This window comes from Oryctolagus cuniculus, chromosome 8 (genome assembly GCF_051225735.1).
Source record: "Oryctolagus cuniculus isolate XC-2025 breed Fujian yellow rabbit chromosome 8, ASM5122573v1, whole genome shotgun sequence".
NCBI classification, from domain to species: Eukaryota; Metazoa; Chordata; class Mammalia; order Lagomorpha; family Leporidae; genus Oryctolagus; species Oryctolagus cuniculus.
Genome location: NC_142874.1, coordinates 66,017,827 through 66,030,916, shown reverse-complemented (window position 1 = coordinate 66,030,916; position 13,090 = coordinate 66,017,827). Strand labels below are relative to the sequence as shown.

The window sequence follows — 13,090 nt, the reverse complement described above, 5'->3', positions numbered from 1 at the left end:
GTTCACCCTCCAATGGCCACCACGGCTGGTGCGCTGCAGCTGGCGCACCGCGCTGATCCGATGGCAGGAGCCAGGTGCTTCTCCTGGTCTCCCATGGGGTGCAGGGCCCAAGCACTTGGGCCATCCTCCACTGCACTCCAGGGCCACAGCAGAGAGCTGGCCTGGAAGAGAGGCAACCGGGACAGAATCCGGCACCCTGACCGGGACTAGAACCCGGTGTGCCGGCACTGCAGGCGGAGGATTAGCCTATTGAGCCGCGGCTTAGCCTATTGAGCCACAGCGTTGGCCCGGCATTGTCTTTCTTAATCTATAGCCATTCATCTTCCCATGTTTTTTCGTGCTAATGATTTGTTAAAGGGATGGTTAATTTACTTTAGGGTTTATTATGATTTAAATTTACCTGATTGTATCTTCTTCATGTTACTATGTTCCCAAATCCCTATGAAATATAAATGGAATTTAAAGGATTGAATTTATTTGTGTGTGTGTGTGTGTGTGTTTTCTGGTTGCAAGATATGTTTTAGGAAGAGCCTTTTGTTTCCTATTGCATCTTTTTGTATGTGTGTGTGCTTCTAATAAAACTTTATTACTAAAATCTGAAGCTGGCCTACAAGTGAGAGTTTGAGAGTGGAGAATTCTCACCCCTATTTGGTTATGTTTGTGAATAGATATCTTCCCTTCTTCCTTTCAACTTGACTCCTATTGTGTCTTAATGTGCTGTATGGCTAATTTTTACTGATAATGATTGATGATTTAGTTCAGATGTTGTCAGCCTGATTCATTCATTATAAAGTTTCCTTTCAAATTTTTACCTAATGGTTTTAGTATCCTTTATAAGTATTACTTGGATCCTCTATTTCAGTAGAGTCACAAAACAGTTGTCTTACAATTCTTTTTTTTTTTTTTTAGGTGTTTTTTTTTTTAAACTTTTATTTAATGAATATAAATTTCCAAAGTACGACTTATGGATTACAATGGCTTCCCCCCCATACCGTCCTTCCCACCCACAACTCTCCCCTTTCCCACTCCCTCTCCCCTTCCATTCACATCAAGATTCATTTTCGATTATCTTAATATACAGAAGATCAGCTTAGTATACATTAAGTATGGATTTCAACAGTTTGCTCCCACACAGAAACATAAAGTGAAAAATAATAGATGATTTTTTTTAAATGATGATGAAATCAGAGCAGACCTATTGTCATGTTTAATCCCAGTGAGAGTCAAGTTGGGAATTGATAATTTCTTTTTTTTTTTTTTTTTTTCTTTACAGAGGATCAGTTTAGTATGCATTAAGTAAGGATTTCAACAGTTTGCACCCCCATAGAAACACAAAGTGAAATATATTGTTTGAGTACTCGTTATAGCATTAAATCTCAATGTACAGCACATTAAGGATAGAGATCCTACATGAGGAGTAAGTGCACAGTGACTCCTGTTGTTGACTTTACCAATTGACACTCCTGTCTATGGCATCAGTAATCTCCCTATGCTCCAGTCATGAGTTTCCAAGGCTATGGAAGCCCTCTGAGTTCTCCGACTCTTATCTTGTTTAGACAAGGTCATAGTCAAAGTGGAGGTTCTCTTCTCCCTTCAGAGAAAGGTACCTCCTTCTTTGAAGACCTGTTCTTTCCACTGGGATCTCACTCGCAGAGATCTTTTGCCAGAGTGTCTTGGCTTTCCATGCCTGAAATACTCTCATGGGCTTTTCAGCCATATCCAAATGCCTTTAGGGCTGATTCTGAGGCCAGAGTGCTATTTAGGACATCTGCCATTCTATGAGTCTGCTGGGTATCTCACTTCCCATGTTGGATCACTCTCCCCTTTATTTACTCCATCGGTTAGCGTTAGCAGGTACTAGACTTGTCTATGTGCTCCCTTTGACTCCCAGTCCCTCCACCATGACCAACTGTGAACTGAAATTGATCACCTGGAACAGTGAGATGGCATTGGTACATGCCACCTCGATGGGATTGAATTGGAATCCCCTGGTATGCTTCCAACTCCACCACTTGGGGCAAGTCAGCCTGAGCATGTCCCAAATTATACATCTCTTCCCTCTCCCATTCCCACTCCCGTGTTCAACAGGGATCACATTTCAGTTAATTTTCAACACTTAAGAATAACTGTGATGCACAGTTGTCTTACAATTCTATCAATCCATCTGCATTTCTTAGCTAGAATTCTATAAAGAAAAAATGGTCTTTAATCAACTCTTTGCTTACCCTGAAATATAATTTTTACAGAAAAGTAAGAATAATTGTTCCTTTTTAAAATTTAGTTTGTCAGCTTTTTAAAAACAATTAACTGGTGTCCTAGCAACCTCTTAATGTGATTAGGTTTTAAAGTATTGTCGTGAACTCATGGAGCGTATTTATTTGATATGCTTAATCCAGTTCAGATACTGTTTTTAGTGATTAAGTGCTTCTTTTTTAAACTGGGGGGACCCATAGAGGTTGCTACACTGTCCTTATGACCTTTGCTATTTTTTTTTAAATTTCATTGCTTTCTAGTATCAAATTACACATTTATTTGCTCCAGATGTTATTTCTTTGGGAGGACCTGGCCAATGAGGAATAGAATTTAGAGAACATAATCCAGATACTTGGAAGCTTACTCTTTCTGGGTTGTTGATCTGAGTTCTTGGAATATTTCTTGTACAAAGGTCTTAGATTTAACTAATTTTTCAATGCATGCCCCTTAAAAAGCCTAACATTGTGTATCTTTCTGGTACAAGGGAAACAAGACTAACACAATTCAAGGAACTCTAATTGTGAGGATATATTTTTTCAAAGGCAAATTTAGTAGACAGTAGGATTCAGTAAGATTGTAGACTTTGCTTTCAAGGATGCAGTGAGACTTGCTGTTAGAATCTAATGCGATAATTTGTAATAAAATAAATTTCAACTTAACAAATGAAGCAATAAATGGATAAAAAGCAAGGGTGGTACCAAACAGACTGATTAACTCTTTTGGTATATTCAAGGATACTTCACATTCTCAAGGAAGATAACATCTTTGCTGGGTTTTAAAGGAAGGAAATGAATTCAACTGTGGGTATAAAAGGGTATAAAAGTAAAGGAATTTTCTTTCAGACAGAGAAAAAAGCAAATAAAAAGATATGGAGTAAGGAAACCAGAATAATAAATAGTTTGGTGTTATTTGGGTCACCAAGATTGAAATGGAAAATGAGACAACATGGGGATATGAGGCAAAATCAAGAAATTCTCATATGCACAATAAAAAGCCTAGAGGCAAAGGAGAAACACTAATACATTTTAAGTAGAAATAAATGTTCTAATTTGCTCCTCTTGATAGTCACTGTGGTAACAATGAGGAAAGTGGATTGGGAGAGGAAATGATAAGTAGGTAAGTTTACTTCTAGCATAATAGTGTATCTACAATAATATTTAGCACATAGTAGGCATTTAATATTTGTTGAGAGAACAAAAGATATTTCATGAATCAAGAGAAGCTAGTAAATGTAAAGCAAAACCATACAGAAACAGAACCTATGTTTTTGTTATTACTACTTAATATACTGCAGGCTTACACAGTATCTTACCTTAAGTCAGTAAGTAAAACAGCCTAACAGAAAAAATAGTCAAAGGTTATGAATGGCACGCTCACTGAAGGGGAAATCTGAATGATAACTAGATTTATCAAAACATGCTCTCCTTTATTAGTAACTAAGAGAATGCAAATGCCACGAGGTGGGGAATACTTAAGGTTCTGAACAAAATCCAGTATTTTTTTTAAACAAAGTTTTGCTTATTTTAAAGTGCCCAAGAATTTGGGTCATCTTCTACTACCTAAGTAACAGTTTAACGGGCTGTACTGCAACACCGGGTCCAAAAATCCCAGTCTTGAACAGATTGTGAAATCGCTAGGACTTTCATATGCCTCTGATAGGAGTATAATTGGTGAAACTATTATAGAAAGAAGTTTGGCAGTCAGTATTCAGAAAGTTATAAGGTGTACATAGCCCTTAACAATTCCATGCAGATATAAATCCTAGACTAGAAACGCTCACACCTATATAAAGAGACATGCTCAGCTATGCTGACTTCAGCTTTCTTGATTAAACAAAGCAATCTGAAATAACATAAATATCTGTTTGTAGGAGAATGGATAAATTTTGATATGTTAGTATAATAGCATACTGTTTATGCTGTTTTATACTATTTATGAACAAATCAGAACTTTCGTAATAAAACATGAAAAAGCTTGCCAAATAATACATATAGCCTGATGTTATATAAAAGTGGTTATGCAGAATATTATTATGTACTAATAGCTCAATATAATAAATTTAAAGAGCTTGGTTATCTTTGAGGAGGAAAAGTATGAGGGAAATGAGAGTAGGGAAATTTATGCACTGAATTTTAGCTTTTTTTTTTCCTTAAAAATAAAAAGTCATATAGATACGGCAAACTTAGAATTTGTAAATGAGGTGATGTTAAAGTGTTTGCTATTTTTTATTCTTATGCAATTGAAATGTTCCTAATAAACACAAGTTCTTTGATCTTAGAGAATTTCAGGATTATCCTTATTTTTAAGATAAAGTATTTTTCTAGCATATAAGTAATTTTAAGAGCTTTTTATTTTTCAGATTTGACTGATGAGTTAGTTCAGAAGCTGTTTGATGCTTCAGAAATAACTTCAGCAACAGTTGCCCATTCGTTGCCCACTATAGTTCCAGAATCTCCGAGGAGTCATCCTGCAAGGACACCCAAAACACCTCGGACACCTAGGTTGCAAGATCCTAACAAAGCACCAAGATTTTATCCTGTTGTTAAGGAACCAAAACTCCTTGATGTAAAGGTACACAAAGCAACTAGGAATATAAAACCTGCATTTTGTATCCTTAACATTACAGAGAGTTCTTAGTTTCTATCACATAAAAAAGTATATTTCAAATTGTAAGAATTCATTAAAAATGATAAATTACCAGAGTGATGTTTTCTCAGATTAATAACTTCTTTACACTTGAGTATGATAGTTAGGGTGACCAGAAGGTGAAATGAAGAATCCTACTAAATTGTATTTTCTTTACTCTATGTATCACAAACCTAGCAAAGGGCCTTGTTTGTAAATTTTGTAAGTTGTATGTGAGATGTTTTGAGTTTTGTGACTTCATATGATTTCACAATGTGTCATCCACAGTATAAAAATGTTTGAGTTGGCTTACAGTCAGAGGGTTTTAATTTACTTGTGAAGTTCACACTACTGAAAGTAATTGCAATGTTCGACTTCTTTTTCTTTAGTGTCCACGAAAAAGAAAAACAAGGCACAGTACAAATCCTCCTGTAGAGTGTCATGTTGGTTGGGTAATGGATTCCAGAGATCACGGGCCAAGAACATCCTCTATCAGGTACCATATTTGTCAAACAGTGCTTTTTCTCCTTGATTTGAAGTTTGTTGAAAATACTTACTGATTAGATATTCAGATATTAGCTATTAATTAAAATTAATGTTAGCAAATTATAAAATAATGAAAATAGTAAATAGAAGTCAAAGACAGAGAACTAAGGATAATTTTACAATAAGTACATTAAGGGATAATTCAATAGGATGATTTTCAAAATTTAAATTGTTTCTCAGAAATGTATGGGTTCTTAGATTTGTAAGCTGTGTATGTCTATGAAAGTTGTCTTTGGAAAAACCTCCCAGATTATTAGTGTCATTTAGCAAGTTCTTATATATTTACTCAAGGAAATAGTATGCTAACAATCTTCTCAAACTTTGTGAAGAATATAGAAACAAGACATTATTATTTTGGATTTTTTCCTTTTGTGTGAAACAGTGCAGATAAGCTGATTATTAGCAGGAAGTATTTTTTTCTTTTAGCTTTACTAAAACAGAACAAATATTACTTAACCTCAAACAAGCTAATAGAGCAAACCTTTTAGAGTAAGAGTTATGTGCAAAGCACTATGGTATATTTCATCCTTTAAAGGGATGAAAAAATTGATTTATTGCTCATTGCTTTGTCTTTCTGGAAAGCCTATCTCATATTTATACTAGGTATTTTCAGAAAATTATCTGATAATTTTGACTCATTAATTGAAGGAAAGGATTCATCTCATGAAAAGAAATGCAAAAAGTTTTTATGATGACCTCAGCATCTTGAAATTTGTCTTTTGAATGGTACTCATTTGATACTTTTATATTGTTATCATTAAATATATTGCACCTCAAAGAGGTATATATGCTCTTCTGAATACCTGTGGTATGCTAATAGTTGTTTTTGAGTTCTAAGTGATTTTGAGTTTTTTTTTAATTAGAGCAATGTCTTTAGAGATCAATCAATAATGGTGAAAAGTTTAGTCAGTAAAATTTAGCTAGAATATTTAGTTTTAGCATTTAGTTAAGGACAATCTTCTTTCTTTTTAAATACATATAGACCCTTTTAAAAAAAATTGATAGGTAGAGTTATAGACAGTGAGAGAGAGAGAGACAGAGAGAAAGGTCTTCCATCTGCTGGTTCACTCCCCAAGTGGCCGCCACGGCTGATGCTGTGCCAATCCAAAGCCAGGAGCCAGGTGCTTCTTCCTGGTCTCCCGTGCAGGTGCAGGGCCTAAGCACTTGGGCCATCCTCCACTGCCCTCCTGGGCCACAGCAGAGAGCTGGACTGGAAGAGGAACAACAGGGACTAGAGCCTACCACCCATATGGGATGCCATTGTCGCAGGTGGAGGATTAACCAAGTGAGCCATGGTGCTGACCCTATATAGACCCTTTTGAGATTTATTTATTTGAAAATCAGAGTTACAGAGAGAGAGGGAGAGACACAGAGAGATCTTCCATCCACTGATTCACTCCCCAGATGGCCACAGTGGCCAGAGCTAAGCCAAGCTAAAGACAGGATCTGTGAGCTTCATCTGGTTCTCCCATGTGGCTGGTAGAGGCCCAAACACTTGGGCCGTCTTCTGCTTCTTTTACCAGGCAATTAGCAGGCAGCTGGATCAGAAGTAGAGGCCGGCGCCGCGGCTCACTAGGCTAATCCTCCGCCTAGCGGCGCCGGCACACCGGGTTCTAGTCCCGGTCAGGGCGCCAGATTCTGTCCCGGTTGCCCCTCTTCCAGGCCAGCCCTCTGCTGTGGCCAGGGAGTGCAGTGGAGGATGGCCCAGGTGCTTGGGCCCTGCACCCCATGGGAGACCAGGAAAAGCACCTGGCTCCTGGCTCCTGCCATCGGATCAGCGCGGTGCACCGGCCGCGGCGGCCATTGGAGGGTGAACCAACGGCAAAGGAAGACCTTTCTCTCTGTCTCTCTCTCTCACTGTCCACTCTGCCTGTCAAAAAAAAAAAAAAAAAAAAAAAAAAGTAGAGCAGCCAGGACACAAACCAGCAGCCCCAAGAACAAATTTCTCTAGATTTAGATTATATCACAGTATATCTGTTGTTGTTGATAATATATACAGCGATTATTCTTTCCTAGCTGCCACGTCAGCTAGTATGTCAGGAAAGAATGTCAGGAAAGCAGGGACTTAATATATTTTGATAACTTTTCTGCTGAGCACACAGCAGGGAGCAAGCTAGATATAGTCCCTACCTCTCTGAAACTTAATTCAGAGGTGACGGGTAAGAATTTGTAGTAATAAGTGATGAGTTTTTTTTTTTGTTTTTTTTTTTTGTTTTGTTTTGTTTTTTTTTTTTTGACAGGCAGAGTGGACAGTGAGAGAGAGAGACAGAGAGAAAGGTCTTCCTTGGCCGTTGGTTCACCCTCCAATGGCCGCCGCGGCCGGCGCGCTGCGGCCGGCGCACCGCGCTGATCCGATGGCAGGAGCCAGGAACCAGGTGCTTCTCCTGGTCTCCCATGGGGTGCAGGGCCCAAGCACTTGGGCCATCCTCCACTGCACTCCCTGGCCGCAGCAGAGAGCTGGCCTGGAAGAGGGGCAACAGGGACAGAATCCGGTGCCCCGACCGGGACTAGAACCTGGTGTGCTGGCGCCGCAAGGTGGAGGATTAGCCTAGTGAGCCATGGCGCCGGCCGAGTGATGAGTTTTTAAGTAGAGTATTTTTTTAGAGCCCTGTTAGTTTCACAGAAAAATTCACTGAAAATACAGAGAACTTCCACTCCCACCCCTATACCTCTGATTGGATGAATACTAAGAAGCATGATTGCTGAATTGTGTAAGAGTATGTTTAGTTTTATTAAAGAACCTGTCTGTCTTCCCAAGTGCCTGTACAACTATGCATTCCCACCAGTAATGTTTCCTTTTCTTTTTTCAATTATTTATTTATTTATTTGAAAGTCAGAGTTACACAGAGAGGAGAGGCAGAGAAAGAGAGAGAGAGAGAGGGATCTTCCATCTGAATGGTTCACTCCCCAATTGGGCACAACGGCCAGAGCTGCTCCAATCTGAAGCCAGGAGCCAGGTGCTTCCTCCCAGTCTCCCATGTGGGTGCAGGGGCCCAAGTACTTGGGCCATCTTCTACTGCTTTCCCAGGCCATAGCAGAGAGCTGGATCAGAAGTGGAGCAGCTGGGTCTTGAACCGGGTCTCGAATATGGGATGCTGGTGCTTCAGGCCAGGGCATTAGCCCACTGTGCCACAGTGCTGGCCCATCCTTTTATCTATAATACTATCTTGTTCTGAAATCTGCCTTGTCTGGTGGTAGCATAGTTGCTCTGGCTTTTATTTCCCCCCTTATTGGCAGTCTCTTATTTAAATTTTTTTTATTTCTAAAAATGGAACAAATTTCCTGTATCGAATACTTAGTTTTAAGAACATAATGACACTTCCCACCCCAGCCTCTCTCCGTCCCTCACTCCCACCCTTCCTTCTATTTCCTTTCTCATTTTTCATTTAATTTTTGCAATAATATACTTTTTTCCCCCTTGAGAACAAATTTTATCATGAAGAAGCACCTAAGAAAACAAGCAATGGAGTTGGGCACTTAGGTTTATCTAAAACTTATGAGACATATAAAAGGCCTCTACTTAATACATTAAAATGAAATAAATCTTTGTGAACAAGTTTTACTATTAATTCTAATAATAAAACTCTTTGAGGGCAGAGGTCCTGCATGAGAAGTTAGTGCACAATGACTCCTGTTGTTAATTTAACAATTAACATTCTAGGTATGATGTTAGTGATCACCCAAGGCTCTTTTTTTTTTTTTTAAAGATTTACTTTATTTATTTGAAAGAGTTACAGATCGAGGTAGACACACACACACACACACACACACACAGAGAGAGAGAGAGAGAGAGAGAGAGGTCTTCCATCTGCTGGTTCACTCCCCAAATGACCACAATGGCCGGAGCTGAGCTGATCCGAAGCCAGGAGCCAGGAGCTTCTTCCAGGTTTCCCATGTGAGTGCAGGGGCCCAAGGACTTGGTCCATCTTCTACTGCTTTCCCAGGCCAGAGCAGAGAGCTGGATCAGAAGTGGAGCAGCTGGGACTCGAACCAGCGCCCATATGGGATCCTGGTGCTGCAGGCCAGGGGCTTTAACCTACTGTGCCACAGTGCCGGCCCCCCAGTGATACACTCTTAACACTGCCATCTTGTGTGAATAAGGAGCAGCAACAAACAAAATCCCCACAGTATGTTTTTAAATCATGTGATGAGGTACAGAGGCTACTAATTTTTCCCCTCTGGGGCTCTGACCTCTGACCTTTTGGAGCTAGTGGATTATTTCCCTTTGGGGGAAAACACTGACATTAAATCTGGAACAAGTCCTTTCTGAGAATAGTGAATTCAGAATGTGGCAGAAATGATTCACAATCCTTTATGACAGTGGTTCTCAAACTTTAGCATGTGGCGAGACCACGGAGAGGGCTTGTTGAAACAGACAGGTAGTCCCACTCCCAAAGGCTGGGATTCAGGAAGTTCGAGGGTTCTCAGCTGGTTTTCAGGGGACACTGCACGAAGATCACTGAGAACCACTTCTCTGCTACACTTCCTGGCTGTTCACCCAAGGCTGTTGACATGAGCTGCCTAGGCTATGGAAGCCTTTTGAATCCACAGACTCCTTCAGTATTTAGACAAGGCATAAGCAAAGTGGAAGTTCAGTTCTCTCCTCCTTTCAGAGAAAAGTACCTCCTTCTTTGATGACCACTTCTTTCCACTGGGGTGTCACACACAGAGGTACTTCATGTAGCACACTTTTTGCCACAGTGTCTTGGCTTTCCATGCCTGAAATGCTCTTGTGGGCTTTGCAGCCAGACCAGAACACCCTAAGGGCTGATTCTGAGGTTAGAGTGCTCCTTTATTTGTCTGTGAGTCTGCTGTGTGGACTGCTTCCCATGTTGGAGCACTAACACCGTTTGAATTCTATTATTATTACCAAACACTTAATCCTATTCGTATGATCACTTTAGCACTTAATCCTATCTACATGATTACTTTAATGCTTAATCCTATCCCTTTGATCACTTTAACACTTAAAATGCTTTTTTTTTTTTTTTTTTACCACCCCACTTATGGGGATTGGGCATCCCATGGCAAATTTTTAAACTGTACCCTCAGAAGTATGTCCATAGGAATGCATGTAGAACTATACAGCTTTACAGTTATAAGCTTCATACATTTCATAATTACAACTTTAGGAACATGGTGATTCTTCCCACTGCTCCCGCCCTCCTACCCACACTACCACCCCCCTTCCTCCTCCCTCTCTTATTCCCACTCTTTATTTTTTTACTAAGATTTTTTTTTCCAATTAACTTTCTACACATATGGTTAACTCTATGTTAAGTAAAGAGTTCAACAAATAATATGGAAAAGAAAAAATCTAAACTGTTTCTCAAGTCAAGATCCAGCTTTTTTTATTGTGTTTCCTGTGGTATATCGTCTTTTACCCTCTTACTTTAAAAACAAATTATTCACTTGAGAGATACACCACCCCACCTTCCCCAAGACCTCTCATCCACTGGTTCACTCTTCAAATGCCTTCAACAGCCACTGTTGAACCATGCCAAAACCAGGAGCCAGGAGCTCAGTCCAGATCTCCCTTTTGGATGACAGGGACCCAACTAATTGGGCCATTTACATGGCTCCTGGGGTGTACATTTCCAAGAAGATGTATCCTGGATCTTCAGCTGGGTCTCCCTTGTGGGCAGCAGGGACCCAAACACTTGGGCCATCTTCCACTACTTTCCCAGGAGCATTAGCAGGTAGCTGGATCAGAAGTGAAGCAGCCAGGACTTGAACTGGTGCCCATGTGGGATGCCAGCATTGCAGGAGGTGGCTTTATTGGCTATACCACACCAGCCCCTTGGCAATTTTTTTTTAAAGATTTATTTATTTATTTGAAAGAGTTACACAGAGACACAGAGAAGAGGCAGAGAGAGAGAGAGAGAGAGAGAGAGGTTTTCCATCCACTGGTTCACTCCCCAACTGGCCGCAATGGCTGGAGATGTGCCAATCCCAGGAACCAGGAGCTTCTGCTGGGTCTCCCACGAGGGTGCAGGGGCCCAAGGACTTGGTCCATCTTCTACTGCTTCCCAGGCCATAGCAGAAAGCTGAATCAGAAGTGGAGCAGCTGGGACTCCAACCAGCGCCCATATGGGATATCAACACTACAGGTGGTGGCTTTACCCACTACGCCACAGTGCTGGCCCGGCAATTTATTTTTGATAAAGGTGCCAATGAGAAAAGGACCATCCTTTCAACTATTGGTGCTAGGAAAATTGGATATCTACTTGCAAAAAAATAAACATAGATTCTTACATTATACCATATGCAAAAAATTAATTTAAAGTAGATTAAAATCATAAACTTAAGAGCTAAAACTATAAAGCCCTCAGAAGAAAACATAGGGAAAAATCTTGTTACCCTGGATTTGGCATCCATTTCATCAATATGACACCAAAAATAGACATCAAAAGATGAAAATAGAAATGAACTTTAAAATAACGAACATTTATGCATCAAAGGATACTATTCAACAGAAAAGGCAGTGTACTAATGGAAGGAAATATTTTGAATTGTTTTATTTATTTCAAAGATAGGGAGACATAAAGAGAAGCATAGAGTACACTCCCATCCACTGGTTCACTCCCCAAAATCCCACAGCAGCTAGAGGCAGGCCACTGAGGCCAGGAGCTGGGAACTCACTCCAGCTTTTCCACATAGGTGTTAGGAACCCAATTATTTGAGCCATCACCTGTTGCTTCCCAGGTGTGCATTATCAGAAAGCTGAAATCAGGAATGGAGCCAGGACTAGAACACAGGCAGTCTGATACGGGACACGGTATCCTAAGCATTGTCTTAACTGCTGTGCCAAACACCCATCCCAAGGAGAAGATATTTGAAATCATGTATCTGACAATAGATTTAAATATAGAATATATAAAGAACTCTTAGAACTCTACAAATAATAAACTTAATTTTAAATGTGAAAAAGACTTCAGCATTTCTCAAAATAAGATACGTAGATGACAAATAAGCTCATGAAAAGATTCTTAACATAATTAGAGAAACTTAAAAATGTAAAAATTATGATGAGAGAACACTTCACACTCACTGTGAAGGATAATTTTATAAACTGAATTGTATTCCCTCACAGCTGCTAAAGCCCTAACCCTTGGTGTGACTATATTTGAAGGGAGGCCTTTAAGTAAGTAATAAGATTGGAAGGTAGAGTCCTAACGGACAGGACATGTGTCCTTATAAGAAGAGAAGGAGACACCAGAGACCTTCTCTCTTTGTACCTGCACAGGAGATAGTCCCTGTGAGGACAAAGCATGAAGGCAGCCATCTACAAGTCAGGAAGAGAGGCACCACCAGAAATCAGCCCTGCTGGTGTCTTGATCTCTGGCTTCTAGCCTCCAGAAATATGTTGTTTAAGACACTCATCCTGTGCTGTTGTATTATGGCAACATGAGATGATGTATAAATGTATATTTATACATCATTTAATTTTAAAAAGTGTGTTTATATATGTGTTTAAGTTTAAAAACAAAAACTTTAATATTTGTGAGGATGGGGGCCAACACTGTGGCGTGGTGGGTAAGGCTGCTATTTGTGGCTCTGGCATCCCACGTGGGTTCCGGTTCAAGTCCTGGTTGCTCCACTTCTGATCCAGATCCCTGCTAATGTGCCTGGGAAAGCAGCGGAAGATGGCCCAAGTGTTTGAGCC

The 13,090-nt window shown here is 40.0% G+C and overlaps 1 protein-coding gene across 17 annotated transcripts in view; it reads left to right on the top strand.

The window, feature by feature from the left end:
• The window catches only part of LARP1B (La ribonucleoprotein 1B), a 163,628-nt gene that overhangs the window by 136,809 nt on the left and 13,729 nt on the right, over positions 1-13,090 (top strand). For 16 of the 17 annotated variants that reach the window (XR_016211973.1, XR_016211972.1, XR_016211976.1 and 13 more), the window contains 2 exons: positions 4,613-4,824; positions 5,268-5,374. Coding sequence is in view for 9 of the 17 variants with exons in the window: in XM_089302494.1 (XP_089158620.1) it covers positions 4,613-4,824; positions 5,268-5,374 (319 nt within the window). In the remaining 8 variants the exon portion in view is untranslated. The remainder of the gene's footprint in view (positions 1-4,612; positions 4,825-5,267; positions 5,375-13,090) is intronic. The other variant, XM_070047594.2, reaches the window with a different exon arrangement.